The sequence below is a fragment of the Somniosus microcephalus genome, chromosome 5, assembly GCF_052327205.1.
Source record: "Somniosus microcephalus isolate GS21.2 chromosome 5, FLI_Smic_1.0, whole genome shotgun sequence".
NCBI lineage: Eukaryota > Metazoa > Chordata > Chondrichthyes > Squaliformes > Somniosidae > Somniosus > Somniosus microcephalus.
The window spans coordinates 241,796,993-241,813,166 of NC_140991.1; the positions used below are offsets into that span (position 1 = coordinate 241,796,993).

Consider the following 16,174-nt stretch of genomic DNA (forward strand, 5'->3'; position numbering starts at 1 on the left):
GTCCCATCAATTTTCCTAACACCATTTCCCTACAAATACTGATTTCTTTCAGTTCCTCCCTCTGATTAGACCCTATGTTCCCCGGCATCTCTGGGAGGTTATTTGTGTCCTCCTTTGTGAAGACAGAACCAAAGTATGTATTTAGTTGGTCTGCCATTTCCTTGTTTCCCATTATAAATCCCCTGATTCTGACTGCAAGGGACCTACGCTTGACTTCACCAATCTTTTTCTCTTCACATATCTATAAAAGCTTTTACAGTCAGTTTTTATGTTCCCTGCTAGCTTACTCTCATATTCTATTTTCCCTTTCTTAATTAATCCCTTTGTCCTCCTTTGTTGACTCCTAAACTGCTCCCAATCCTCAGGATTATTGCTTTTTCTAGCCAATTTATATGTCCTCTCGTTGGATCTTATGCAATCCCTAATTTCCCTTGTTAGCCACGGTTGAGTCACCTTTTTTGTTTTACTTTTATGCCAAACTGTGATGAACAAATTCTGTAGCTCATCCATTCGGTCTTTGAATGTTTGCCATTGCCTATCCACCGTCAACCCTTTGAGTGCCATTCCCCTATCAATCCTACCCAACTCGCTCCTCAGACCATCGTAGTTTCCTTTATTTAAATTGAGGACCCTTGTCTTTGAGTCAACTACTTCATTCTCCATCTTAATGAAGAATTCAATCATATTATGATCGCTCCGACCCAAGGGGCCTCGTACAACAAGATTGCTAATTAATCCTTTCTCGTTACATAATACCCAGTCTAAAATGGCCTGATCTCTGGTTGGTTCCTCGACATATTGGTCCAGGAAACCATCCCGTAAACACTCCAGGAATTCCTCCTCCACAGTATTGCTACTAATTTGGTTGGCCCAATCTATATGTAGATTAAAGTCACCCATGATGACTGCTGTGCCCTTATTGCACGCTTCTTTAATTTCCCTTTTAACGCCATCCCCAACCTCTGCCTTACTGTTTGGAGGTCTATATACCACTCCCACTAATGTTTTTTTCCCCCTTAGTATTTCTCAATTCTACCCATACAGATTCCACATCATCAGAGCTAATATCCTTCATTACAACTGTATTAATCCCTTCTTTAACCAGTAATGCTACCCCACCTCCCTTTCCTTTTTGCCTATGTTTCCTGAATATCGAATACCCCTGGATGTTGAGTTCCCAGTCTTGGCCATCCTTGAGCCATGTTTCCGTAATCCCAACCAAATCATATTCGTTTACCTCTATTTGCGCAGCCGATTCATCCACCTTATTACAAATGCTCCTCGCATTAAGACACAAAGCCTTCAGGCTTGTTTTTTTAACGCTCTTAGACCTATTAGAATTATTATTTACTGTGGCCACGTTTGATTTAAACCGTTGATTTCTCTGACTGCCACTTTTGTTTTTCTCCTTCCTATCTTTTGCTTTTATCCCTGTTTTCCTTTCCTCTGTCTCCCTGCTCAGGTTCCCAACCCCCTGCCATTTTAGTTTAAACCCCCCCGAACAGTGCTAGCAAACCTCCCCGCAAGGATATTTGTCCCGCTCTGGTTCAGGTGCAACCCGTCCGACTTGTACAAGTCCCACCTTCCCCAGAAGCAGGCCCAGTGATCCAGGAAACTAAAGCCCTCCCTCCTGCACCAACTCTTTAGCCACGCATTCATCTGCTCTATCCTCCTATTCCTATACTCACTAGCACGTGGCACCGGGAGTAATCCAGAGATTACAACCTTTGAGGTCCTACTCTTTAATCTGCTACCTAGCTCCCTAAATTCTTGCTGCAGGACCTCATCCCTCTTCCTACCTAAATCGTTGGTCCCAATGTGAACCACGACCTCTGCCTGTTCACCCTCCCCCTTCAGAATGCCCTGCAGCCGTTCAGTGACATCCTTGACCCTGGCACCAGGGAGGCAACAAACCATCCTGGAGTCACGTCTACGGCCACAGAAACGCCTATCTGTTCCCCTTACGATAGAATCCCCTACCACTATTGCTCTCCCACTCTTTTTCCTCCCTTCCTGAGCTTCTTTGGCTTGGCATCAATATTTGTCCGATTGTGATTCTCTGAAATCCCTTGGGGAGTTTTTCTATGTTAAATGCAAATTGTTGTAATGTGATTGACAGCCTTGTCTAATTCTGAACTTCCTTTGTCACCACTTTGACTTCAAGTATACGACATATTCTGGTAAACTAGATTTTCAGTTCTCTTTTCACAGTACTGCTGAACAGGTGGAAGCAAAGAAAAAAACTCCATAAGTTTGTCCAGGAATTTTTAGAGCTGCTCTTGCTCTGCTGCCATAACTTCGCCGGAAGAAAAAGGAATGTCATACAAGAGTGTTAACATATTTGACATTACTACCGCATAGTATGATTTGATCTCTTCGACATAACGCCAAGTCAATTTACAGTTCACACTGGAAAACAAAACTAATATTGCAGTGCCAAAATAACTTTGGATAGAAGTGCTTTTGAATGAAGGTTCTGCTAATTAAGGTGAAAAATGCTAGCTCATAAAATTAAGCAGCCTCACTTAGGGACAGATTCGGCCGGCGTGGGCAACAGAAATGCCACACAGTTTTATAAGCAAAATGAGACTGGTGCATCATGTTTTTGATACACAGTAGAATGAGCTCTGAACTATATTGACCCTTCTATGTCTGCGCTGGAACTAGTTGATACTGATAGAATGTGAAGAGAGAAACATTTTAGCAACAATATTCTTCACCTTAATGAGCAAAACTTTCACTCAAAAGCATTTCCAGCAGAAGGTCTTTTGACTCTGCATCACTTGCTCCCGTTTCCAATATAAACTGTTAATTGACTTTTATATCAAAAAGGCAGTGCGCTACATTTGTTTTTACTTGCATTCAATTTTGTTACTCAGGAGGTAACTCATTTCCACCTAATGATCTCAAACCAAATATGGCATTCAGCTCATCGAACCTCACTTCTCTAATTTTTCAACTCTTCCATCATTCTTGTGGTATTTTTAATACAGGAAACTTTGGTTTATGCTCGATCCACCGGCAAAATTCAGGAGTCGGTTCAGTAAGTTTTTTTTCTTTTTGTTGCTTTTTTTTCCACCAGTCAGGCTCTGCAAGGTCTAGCTAAAGCTGTTGCTTAGCTACAGAGACGCTTGCAAGCTACGGCCGACTGTTTAGAAGCTGTGCAACAGGGTTTGTTGCTAGATACGGAGCTCAAAAGCTCCGTATGTTTTGTCTGGCAGTTTTGATGGGACGGCAACAGCTCGGTCCCGGATATCACAAAGTTTCCTGTAATCCCAATGCCTCTGCATTTATTACTTTGATTGGCAGCTTATTACAAACATTTAGCATTTTTTGAATAAAGTCGTTTTCTAGATATTTGATATTCTATTTAGATAATCTAAATTAATTTTTCACTAATTTCCATCTGTGTTCTGAGCCTACCTTCTTACCAAGTAATAATCTCAATTTACCATATCTATAGCATTTAATATTTTACATACTTTGATGAGGTCCAACTTCTTTGTAGACTATAAAGCCTCTCAAATCTTTCCTCACAGCCCTTAAACTTTAGATCTGTCTTATTGATCTTTCTGTACCCTTCCAATGCAAGTATTTTTCTGTGGTCTAACCAGTATATTGTAAAGTCTTGGCATAATGTTTATAGCCTTACTACCCTTGCTTTATATATACTAGAATTATATTAGTTTCACAACATTAGATACTGATGATCCCAGGACCCTTTACTAATACTACTAGTAGTTCTACCACCACCACCACTTACATTACACCTTTAACGTAATAAAATGTACCAAGACGCTTCACAGGAGCGCTATAAAACTAAATTTGACACCGAGCCACATAAGGAGATATTGGGACAGATACCAAAAGCTTTGTCAAAAAGATGTAGGTTTTAAGGAGTGTCTTAAAAGGAGGATAGAGGGGCAGAGAGGGAATTGCAGATCTTAAGGCTTTTGCAGCTGAATGCATGGTCACCAATGATGGAGCGACTGAAATCAGAGATGCTCAAGAGGCCAAAATTAGAGGAGCACAGATATAAGAACATAAGAAACAGGAGCAGGAGTAGGCCAATCGGCCCCTCGAGCCTGCTCCACCATTCAATAAGATCATGGCTAATCCAACCTTGGCCTCAACACCACTTTCCCGCTCTCTCCCCATATCCCTTGACTCCCTTGTAGTGCCAATCTCCGCCTTGAATATATTCACTGACTCCGCCTCCACAGCTCTCTGGGGTAGAGAATTCCAAAGATTCACCACCCTCAGAGAAGAAATTCCTCCTCATCGCCGTCTTAAATGGGCGACCCCTTCATCTGAAACTATGTCCCCTAGTTCTAGATACCCCCACTAGGGGAAACATCCTCTCAGTATCCACCATCAATCCCCCACAGAATCTTATATGTTTCAATAAGATCACCTCTCATTCTTCTAAACTCCAATGAGTATAGGCCCAACCTGCGCAACCTTTCGCCATACGTCAACCCCTTCATCCCAGGAATCAACCTAGTGAACCTTCTCTGCACTGCCTCCAATGCAAGTATATCCTTCCTTAAATATGGAGACCACAGCTGTGCGCAGTACTCCAGGTGCGGTCTCACCAGCGCCCCGTAAAGTTGCATCAAAACTTCCCTACTTTTATACTCCATACCCATCAGAGGGTTCTGGGGCTGGAGGAGATTACAGAGATGGGGAGGGGCCAGGCCATGGAGGGATTTGAAAACATGGATGAGAATTTTTAATTTACAAATTTTGACTTGTGTAGTACTTTACATTCATCAGTGTTGCATTTTATTTACTTGTCTGCCTAATGACAGAATTAACCCAAATTATTTTGCAAATCTTTTGGGGTTTCCTACATCTCTACTGCTCTGTCTATTTTGCATCATCAGCAAATATGGCAAGTTTACAGCTGGTTTTGATATTCTGGTCAAATGTTTCAACAGAAACATAAACCTGTTGTTTGAATCCCAAGGACAAGTGGAATTTATGAAAGGAAATCAAACTGTCTCCCAACACCATCAAATTAACTTAGGAACAATATGAGATCATTCTGAAGGTTGTATACTTACTGTGACAGAGATAGCCAAACAGGTGAAAGTAAATCTCTTGATATGTGACTTATTGATGATGTGCCCAAGTTTATTGCTGGGATTGTTCTGTAATAAATTTAAAAAAAAACTCAAGTTGCTAGTTTCATTTTATATTAATAATAAAATCCAGGATTTGAAATATCTAATCTTGTAAAATCTGGGAAAGTACCCTTTTCTCGTCAATTTTAATGAAAATCGTGGAAATATGCTTTTACATTTGCAATTTTTGAAAATTCAATTTTGTTAGTGGCAATGAAAGATTAACAGCTAATCATGACATAATTGCAGTAATGATTAATGTTGCTCAAGAAGTTAGTTAGCTATTTGACTATCATAAATGTCAACAGCTTGACCATTCAGCGCTGTAGTGTGCAATTGTTAGAAAAAATTTGAACACCTGCAGAGAAAAAGCCAATTTTCTCAGAAGCCCCGGAAAGTGTTGGTAAGCACATTAATTAACTGCGAAGACAATATTTTTGGTGGGAGAACAGACTATGGCATGGAAAGCATGTGTGAGCCATGGCATTGTGTGGCAGACAGTGTCAGTGCTGTATCTGTGACCCTCAGTTCTTGGCAGGACATCTGGAAAAAGCCACACTTAAAAGAACACAAATGTAAGGCACGAATAGCAGCACAGCACCTGTATGGACATGAAGAAATGTTATTATCATGAAGGAGATTTGATAGAGGTGTTCAAAATCATGAGGAGTCTAGACAGAGTAGAGAGAAACAGTTCCCATTGGCAGAAGGGTTGAGAACCAGAGGACACAGATTTAAAGGTGATTGGCAGAAGTAAAAAAAAGGTGACATGAAGAAAAACTTTTTACTCAGTGAGTGGTTAGGATCTGGAATGCACTGCCTGAAAGGGTGGTGGAGGCAGACTCAATCACGGCTTTCAAAAGGGAGTTGGATAAGTACCTGAAGGAAAAAAAATTGCAGGGTTACAGGCAAAGGGCGGGGGAGTGGGACTAGCTGGAGTGCTCTTGCAGAGAGCCGGCACGGGCTCGACAGGCCGAATGTCCTTCTTCTGTGTTGTAACCATTCTATGATTCTAACTGCATCTGCTTTGGTAGATCCACTGCCTGGGATAATTTTAATTTATGAGCAATGTGCCTCCTGTTACACTATTACTATTACAGGTGCACTATCCCTTATCCAAAACCCTTGGGACCAGATGTTTTTCGGAATTCGGAATTTTTCGGATTTCAGAATGGTATTCAGAATCAGTATGTAACACCCTAGCGGGGGTCTGGGCAGCACCCCGTAAGCAAACACATTAATATTTCCGCAGCGAACCTTATGAATATTCACACTGAGTGGGATAAATAAAGACTATAAATAGTATTACAGTTTATTTGTACAGTAATAATTTGGTAAATTAAATAGTGGGGTAAATATAGACCATAAATACTCTAGTTACGCTCCACAAAAAAATCTTTTGGTTTTCAGAGGTTTTTGAATTTCGGATAAGGGATAGTCTACCTGTACTGATCATCTATTCCAATGGAAAGGTGGTAGGTGTGCAACATTTCCAGCCTCCTCTGTCTTGGGCATCTACACTGCACGGCACTACGCACAAGTTGAGCTTTTTAGTTTTAGGTCCTGCACAGGTGCGAGGGTCCGAGTGATTCTTGGGCAGCCTCAAGGTCTATGCCAATCTTGAGGCAACCTTGATTGGGATGTCTGGTCTGCAGAGGTCTCTTTACGTCAAGGCTCTCATCTGGCTGGGCGATATCCCCAAATAGTTGCAGTGGTGCGAGATTGTTGGTTTTGGAGACAGCAGCCTGTGCCGTGTGCCTTTTGATCTCTGCGTTCCTGAAGTATCTGTGCCATATAAACTGTGGTGTATGTGCCTTTAAGAGCCCCTGTATACTGTAATGCCGGTAGTGGCCACTCGGGCTATATAAGCCTGTATAGTGTCTTGTATCTGTTAGTTCACCTCCAGACTTTGTTCAGTAAACACCTGTGAAACCTACTCCTGCATTCCGTGTCTCCATTAACACACGGATACAACATAAACTCTCCTTTCTAACCGTATATCAGAAACAGCAGTGGTCAAAGGCATCAAAGTCTTGATTGGTCACAAACTGTCGGAGCCCATATGTCTGCTCCATACGTCAAGACTGGGATAACAAGACAAGTTGCATAATCTCAGCTTGTTTGCTGGTCGGATTCTTGACTTCCACAGATTCTTGTCAAGAGATCGCATAACACCTCTACACTATATAGCAACCAGTAATGGTTGCTGCAAAGTTTCTGTAGGGATGATATCTGCCACACTAATTACTTCCATCAGTGCTCGATTAAGACGTGGAAATCTCACCTTTCCTTTGCAAAACTACCTCACCAGTCTGACCATGAGTAATTAACACAATTTTTAAAACATTACTCCCAAATGGCCACGAACAAGGACTTAACAATCCTCAACAAGCAGATGTTCACAAACATTTTTTGCATGGGAGTGTAAAAACATAAGGAACACTCATTACAGTACTACTTTCCACTGGTCTTACCAAATTTTGGGTAAACATTATTCACAAAAGGAAAATACAGATTAAAAAAAAAGTTTCCAGAAGCTGAACTCAAATCTTTTCAAAAATCAAACTTCGATCATTGCAAATATTATTTCTAAACTACATGGACTAATATATTTGGCGTAAGGTCTATAAGCAGATACTACTTAGATATGTTAAATACAGTACGAGCAAAGAGTACATATGACATTAACTGACTAGAAAATAGCGATGCCTGTACTCAGCAGCATGCATATTCTATATTTATCTCGACCTGCTTCTGAAGAATCCTGCTGTGTTAACAAATGTATTTTTTTCCCTTTGTTTTTTTGCTTGACAGTTCGTACGTTTGCCATGCTCAGCATTACCTTGTCAAAAGCAGGGTAAACAGCTCGGAGCTCAGTCAGCCAGCCATAAGGCATGTGGCCTACTGGATACGTTGCCGTCAGAACTGCAACAGCCTTAAAGTGAAAGGAAAACAAATAAAATTAGTAAATTCACAAAAATCTAATTATAACTTTCTCATATATCCGGATACTATTGCAAACATAGGGGGCAATTTTCAGTTTGGACGCAGGTGTTAAACTGGTGGTTGTGAATCGCCCATCTGTTATACACCCTGTTGATTTTCCTTTCCATTGACTTGCTGGTTCCTGACATCCATGAGGAAAGTGATGAATGAATTTGCTCTGGGAAATTAGGCATTAGTCACCTACTTAATAGTTGCATAGACTGCAGATTAGCTGATATTATTGATATCGGCTGTGGCTTGAAGGAGCTGCAGGCAAAACAAAAATCAGGCCTGCAGTTACCTTTACTGCAACAGGCTTTGCCTCGATTTCTCTGGAGGTTGGCTGTAGGTCATCTTGCAGCATTACACTAGTCTGACACTGGGTTCCTAATAAAGCATAGCCTCCTCATGCATTGTTCTTCTGTCAAGTGCAGGAATGTTTACCATGGCCTATACACTTTGTTGTGAGGATAAGGATGACTCTGAGCATACCTCTTGCTGAGCAGCATTCCGCTTTCCTTTCTCCTCCTAATCTTCCTCTAAGTATACCAAATGTAGTTTTATGCTCAGCAGGGATAGCCATAGTGCAAATAATAGGGCTGTTTACAATAGTGACCACACAAAAAAATCACTCCTGCAAACCCACTTCATACGTATACAATTATCAAGAAAATCATCCTCAAGGAAAAACAAAGTACCTACGGGCACCAAAATTGCCCCCACTTACTCTATTCCTATTTTCCTGCTCTTTCCCCATTTCCTTTTATATTCTCCATTTTGAAATATTTATCTAATTTTTAAAAAAACGTTACAACCTCTATCTCAGCATGCAGTACTTACAAAAAGTGAATCAAAATTCATAGTACTGCTTTAACACAATTACATAGAAACTGTCAGAACAGCCACATTTTCTAAATGCTATGATGCAAGTTAAAATAACTTGTATTAAAAATGATTAATATGATAGCTATGTTGCTCCAAATTATCAAATGCTTGAGTAGGCTAGATCAAATGCGCAATCTTTCAAAAATGCTACTTAAAATTACTTATAAAAGGGGCACAGACATCATAAAAGAATGATTGACAAACCTTTTTTGTTAAGTTTAGGAAGAGAGGAGGCAGAGTGTCACAATGTATAAGTGGTGTCATGATGCGATTTGAGGAAATGTGTTTTTGTAAACAAATTTTTTAAATGGTTCGCTTAATGTTTTTCCATGAAAGTGGTGCTTCTTTTAGTAAACACTCCGACAAAACATCCTAGCTGCAAATGGAAACCATGGCACCTCCTCCTTGTTTTTAATGCTATCAGGTGAATAAAACTGAACTGATTCTTCTTAAAAACATACGCAAATTAGCAGAAGGACAAGCGTTTCAGAGAGTTAAATGTGTGACTCAAAGAGTGGTATGGGAGGAAGGGGTTTCAATTCATGCGGCACTGGTACCAATACAGGGGAAAGAGGGAGCCGTTCCCTTGGGACAGGCTCCACTTAAACCACGCTGGGACCAGTGTCCTGGCGAATCGAATAACTAAGGCTGTAGATAGGGATTTAAACTAAAAAAGGGGAGGGGGGTCAGGTCAGGAGAAATTTAGAAATACAAGAGAAAAGTCAAGGCAATGGAGCAGTGTAGAGATTTGGGTAAAGATAAGCAGAGTGTGACAGGAAGGTATAGAGGGTTAAATAGTGCATCAGGGAATAAGGTGAAAGCAGGGAATAATGGTAAAAAGTTAAAATTAAACGTTTATCTGAATGCACGAAGCATTCATAACAAGATAGACGAATTTTAGCTTGGAAGATCAGGAAGTAGAATCAGTATGGGAAATAACAAGGGGCAGAAAACACTGGTGGAAGTAGTTTATAGGCCCCCAAATAGTAGCTATACCATTGGACAGAGTATTCATCAACAAATAATAGGAGCTTGTAACAGAGGTGGTGTAATAATTGTGGGGGAACTTTCATTTTTATATAGATTGGGCAAATCAAACTGGCAATGGTAGTCTGGAGGGAGAGTTCAGGGAATGCAGTTGAGACAGTTTCCGAGAACAATACGTCATGGAACCAACCAGGGAATAGGCTATTTCAGATCTTGTATTGCATAATTAGACAGGGTAAATTAGTAATCTCATAGTAAAGAATCTTCGGGGAAGAGTGATCATAATATGATAAGTATTTCACTCTCAAACCCAATGTGAAATTCTAAGTCCAAAACTAGAGTCTTAAACTTAAATAAAGCAATTACATAGGTATGAGAGGCGAGTTGGTTATGGTATATTGGGAAATTAGATTAAAAGGTATGACATAGATAAGCAGTGGCAAACATTCAAAGAATATTCTAAAATTCTCAACAAATATACATTCCAATGAGAAATAAAAATGCCACGGGAAAAATGATCCATCCTTGGCTAACTAAAGAAGTTAAGAATAGTATTAGATTAAAAGCAGAGGCTTTTAATGTTGCAAAGAATAGTATGCCTGAAGATTTGGGAGAGTTTTAGAAACCAGCAAAGGATGCCCAAAAAAATTGATAAAAATTCATTCATGGGATGTGGGCGTCGCTGGCAAGGCCGGCATTTATTACCTATCCCTAGTTGCCCTTGAGAAGGTGGTGGTCGCCTTCTTGAATGGCTGCAATCGATGTGGTGAAGGTACTCCCACAGTGCTGTTAGGGAGGGAGTTCTAGGATTTTGATGAAGGAACAGCGATGTACTTCCAAGTCAGGATGGTATGTGACTTGGAGGGGAACTTGGAGGTGATGGTATTCCCTTGTGCCTGATGCCCTTATCCTTCCAAGTGGTAGAGGTCGCAGGTTTGAGAGGTGCTGCCGAACAAGCCTTGGTGAGTTACTACAGTGCATCTTGTAGATGGTATACACTGCAGCCACAGTACGCCAGTGGTGGAGGGAGTGAATGTTTAAGCTGGTGGATGGGGTGCCAATCAAGCAGGCTGCTTTGTCTTGGATGGTGTCAAGCTTCTCGAGTGTTGTTGGAGTTGCACTCATCCAGGCAAGTGGGAGTATTCCATCACACTCCTGACTTGTGCCTTGTAGATGGTGGAAAGGCTTTGGGGAGTCAGGAGGTGAGATACTCACCGCAGAATACCTAGCCTCTGACCTGCTCTTGTTGCCACAGTATTTATGTGGCTGGTTCCGTTGAGTTTCTGGTCAATGATGACCCCCAGGATATTGATGGTGGGGATTTGGTGATGGTAATGCTGTTGAATGTCAAGGGGCGGTGGTAAGACCCTTGTTTGTTGCAGTTAGTCATTGCCATTGTCTAGCACTTCTGTGACGTGAATGTTACCTGCCACTTATCAGCCCAAGCCTGAATGTCGTCCAGGTCTTGCTGTAAGCGGGCATGGACGGCTTCATTATCCGAGGAGTTGCGGGTGGCACTGAACACTGTGCAGTCATCAGTGAACGTCCCCACTTCTGACGTTATGATGGAGGAAAGGTCATTGATGAAGCAGTTGAAGATGGTTGGGCCTAGGACACTGCCCTGAGGAACTCCTGCAGCGATGTCCTGGGGCTGAGATGATTGACCTCCAAACACTACAACCATCTTCCATTGTGCTAGATATGACTCTAGCCAGAGGAGAGTTTTCCCCCCGCTCCGATTCCCACTGACTTCAGTTTTACTAGGGCTCTTTGATGCCACACTCGGTCAAATGCTGCATTGATGTCAAGGAAATTCACTCTCACTTCTCTGGAATTCAGCTCTTTTATCCATGTTTAGACCAAGGCTGTAATGAGGTCTGGAGCAGAGTGGTCCAGGCGGAACCCAAACTAAGCTTCGGTGAGCAGGTGCCGCTTGATAGCACTGTCGACAACACCTTCCATCACTTTGCTGATGATCGAGAGTAGACTGATGGGGTGGTAATTGGCCGGATTGGTTTTGTCCTGCTTTTTGTGGACAGGACATACCTGGGCAATTTTCCACATTGTCAGATAGATGCCAGTGTTATAGCCATACTGGAACAGCTTGGCTCGAGGCGCGGCTAGTTCTGGAGCACAAGTCTTCAGTATGGCAGCCGAGATGTTGTCAAGGTCCACAGCCTTTGTTGTATCCAGTGCACTCAGCGATGTCTCGATATCACGTGGAGTGAATCGAATTGGCTGAAGACTGGCTTCTGTGGTGGTGGGGACCTCAGGAGGAGGCCGATATGGATCATCCACTTGGCACTTCTGGCTGAAGACGGTTGCAAACGCTTCAGCCTTATCTTTTGCACTCGTGCTGGGCTCCACCATCATTGAGCCTCCTCCTTCCGTTAGTTGTTTAATGGTCCACCACCATTCACAACTGGGTGTGGCAGGACTGCAGAGCTTTGATCTGATCCGCTGATTGTGGGATCACTTAGCCCTGTCTATAGCATGCTGCTTCTGCTTTTTAGCATGCATGTAGTCCTGTGTTGCAGCTTCCCCAGGTTGGCCTCATGGATGCCCAGTTTTGAGTTGCTCGATCGGTTCTGAATCTATCCCATTTAGCACGGTGTATCGTGCCACACAACATGATGGAGGGTGTCCTCAGTGTGAAGACGAGATTTCATCGCCACAATGCCTGGTAGCAGTGACTACCGCACAATGCTGTCATGGACAGATGCATCTGCAACAGGTAGATTGGTGAGGACGAGGTCAAGTAGGTTTTTCCCTCGTGTTGGTTCTCTCACCACCTATCGCAGGCCTAGACTGGCAGCTGTGTCCTTCAGGACTCCGCCAGCTCGGTCAGTAGTGGTGCTACCGAGCCACTCTTGGTGATAGACATTGAAGTCCCCCACCCAGAGTACATTCTGTGCCCTTGCTACTCTCAGTGCTTCTTCCAAGTGGTGTTCAACATGGAGCAGCATTGATTCATCAACTGAGGGAGGGCGATAGGTGGGAATCAGCAGGAGGTTTCCTTGCCCATGCTTGATCTGAAGCCATGAGGCTTCATGGGGTCCGGAGTAAATGTTGAGAGATCCCGGGGCCACTCCTTCCCGACTGTATACCACTGTGCCGCCACCCCTGGTGGGACTGCCGGTGGGACAGGACATACCCAGGGATGGTGATGGAGGAGCTTGGGACATTGATTGAAAGGTATGACTCCGAGTATGACTATGTCAGGCTGTTGCTTGACTAGTCTGTGGGACAGTTCTCCCAATTCTGGCACAAGTCCCCAGATGTTGGTGAGGAGGACTTTGCAGGGTTGACTGGGCTGGTTGTGCTGTTGTCGTATCAGTAGCCAATGCCGGGTGGTCTGTCTGGTTTTATTCTTATTGGTTTTCGTAGTGGTTTTTTACAACAGAGTGACTCGCTAGGCCATTTCAGAGGGCAGTTAGGAGTCAACCACAATGCTGTGGGTCTGGAGTCACGTATAGGCCAGACCAGGTAAGGACGGCAGATTTCCTTCCCTAAAGGACATTAGTGAACCAGATGGGTTTTTATGACAATCTGATAGTTTAATGGTCACCATTACTGATATTAGCTTTTTATTCCAGATTTATTGAATTAACTGAATTTAAATTCCACAGCTGCCGTGCCAGAATTTGAACTCATGTCTCTGGATCATTAGTCCAGGCCTCTGGATTACTAGTCCAGTAACATAACCAGTATGCTACCGTTCCCATGTAAACTAGCAAGAAATATAAAAAACAAATTATAAGAGCTTCTACAAGTATGTAAAAAGGAAGAGAGTAGCAAAAGTAAGCATTGGTCCCTTAGAGGCCGAGACAGGAGAAACTATAATGGGGAATAAGGAAATGAGAGAGATTTTAAGCAAATATTTAGTATCTACCTTCACAGTAGAAGGCACAAAAAGCATACCAAAAATACTGGGGAACCAAGGGGCTAATGAGAGTAAGGATCTTAAAGTAAAGTAATTAAGATCAGTCCAGAAAAAGTACTTGAGAAACCAATGGGACTAAAAGCCAATAAATCCCCTGAACCTGATGGCCTACATCCTTGGGTTCTAAAAGAGGTGGCTGCAGAGATAGTGGATGCATTGGTCGTGATATTCCAAAATTCCCTAGATTCTAGAACGGTCCCAGCCGATTGGAAGGTAGCAAATGTAACCCCGCTATTCAAGAAAGGAGGGAGAGAAAACTGGGAAACATAGAAGATAGGAGGAGTAGGCCATTTCGGCCCCTCGAGCCTGCTCCGCCATTCAATGCGATCATGGCTGATCATCCAAATTCAGTACCCTGTCCCTGCTTTCTCCCATATCCCTTGATCCCCTTAGCCTTAAGAAATATATCTAACTCCTTCTTGAATATATTTAATGAATTGGCCTCAACTGCCTTCTGTGGTAGAGAATTCCACAGGTTCACCACTCTCTGGGTGAAGAAATTCCTCCTCATCTCAGTCCTAAATGGCTTACCCCTTATCCTTAGACTGTGACCCCTGGTTCTGGACTCCCCCGCCATCGGGAACAGCCTTCCTGCATCTAGTCTGTCTAGTCCTGTTAGAATTTTATAAGTTTCAATGAGATCCCCTCTCATTCTTCTAAACTTTAGCGAATAGAAGCCTAATCGACCCAATCTCTCTTCATATGTCATTCCTGCCATCCCAGGTATCAGTCTGGTGAATCTTCGCTGCACTCCCTCCATGACAAGAAAATCCTTCCTCGGATAAGGCGACCAAAACTGCACACAATACTCAAGGTGTGGTCTCACCAAGGCCCTGTACAACTGCAGCAAGACATCCTTGCTCCTGTACTCAAATCCTCTCGCCATGAAGGCCAGCATACCATTTGCCTTCTTAACCGCCTGCTGCACCTGCATGCTTACCTTCAGCAACTGGTGCACAAGGACACCCAGGTCTCGCTGCACTTCCCCTTTTCCCAATCTATTGCCGTTCAGATAATAATCTGCCTTCCTGTTTTTGCCACCAAAGTGGATAACCTCACATTTATCCACATTATACTGCATCTGCCCAATCGCCCAACCTGTCCAAATCGTACTGGAGTTTCTCTGCATCCTCCTCACAGCACACACCCAGCTTTGTGTCATCTGCAAACTTGGAGATATTACATCTAGTTCCCTCGTCTAGATCATTAATATATATTGTGAATAACTGGGGTCCTAGCACCAATCCCTGCGGTACCCCACTAGTCACTGCCTTCCACTCGGAAAAAGACCCGTTTATTCCAACTCTTTGCTTCCTGTCTGCCAACCAGTTTTCTATCTATCTAAGTCAGTACCTTACCCCCAATCCCATGTGCTTTAACTTTGCACGCTAGTCTCTTATGCGGGAAAGCCTTCTGAAAGTCCAAATACACCACATCCACTTATCTATTCTACCAGTTACATCCTCAAAAATTCCAGTAGATTAGTCAAGCATGATTTACCTTTTGTAAATCCATGTTGACTTTGTCCGATCCTGTCACTGTTTTCCAAGTGCTCTGCTATTACATCTTTTATAATGGACTCTAGCATTTTCCCCACTACCGATGTCAGGCTTACCGGCCTATAATTCCCTGTTTTTTCTCTACCACCTTTTTTAAATAGTAGGGTTACATTAGCTACCCTGAACTACAGTCCAGTTAGCCTAACATCCATCGTCGGGAAAATGCTGGAATCCTTGATTAAGGAAGTGGTATCAGTGCACTTAGAAAATCATAACATGATTAGGTAGAGTCAACATGGTTTTATGAAAGGGAAATCGTATTTGACAAATTTATTAAGTTTTTTGCGGATTTAACTAGCAGGGTAGATAAAGGGGGACCAGTGGATGTAGTATATTTGGATTTCCAAAAGGCATTCGATAAAGTGCCACATAAAAGGTTATTACACAAGATAAGTGCTCATGGGGTTGGGGGTAATATATTAGCATGGACAGAGGATTGGTTAACGGACAGAAAACAAAGTAGGGATAAACTGATCATTTTTAGGTTGGCAGGCTGTAACTAGTGGGATGCCACAAGATCAGTGTTGGGGCTCAACTAGTTACAATTTATATTAATGACTTAGATAAAGGAACCAAGTGTAATGTATCCATGTTTACTGATGATACAAAGCTAGATGTGAAAGTAAGCTGCAAGGAGGACACAAAGAGCCTGCAAAGGAATACAGACAGGTTAAGTGAGTGGGCAACAA

At 42.5% G+C, this 16,174-nt stretch overlaps 1 protein-coding gene across 5 annotated transcripts in view; it reads right to left on the minus strand.

The window, feature by feature from the left end:
- Nucleotides 1-16,174, minus strand: part of ankhb (ANKH inorganic pyrophosphate transport regulator b) — a 309,801-nt gene that overhangs the window by 116,726 nt on the left and 176,901 nt on the right. For all 5 annotated transcript variants that reach the window (XM_085988765.1, XM_085988769.1, XM_085988764.1 and 2 more), the window contains 2 exons: nucleotides 7,969-8,061; nucleotides 5,067-5,153 (listed from right to left, as the gene is read on the minus strand). In XM_085988765.1, coding sequence (XP_085844891.1) covers nucleotides 5,067-5,153; nucleotides 7,969-8,061 — 180 coding nt within the window. The remainder of the gene's footprint in view (nucleotides 1-5,066; nucleotides 5,154-7,968; nucleotides 8,062-16,174) is intronic.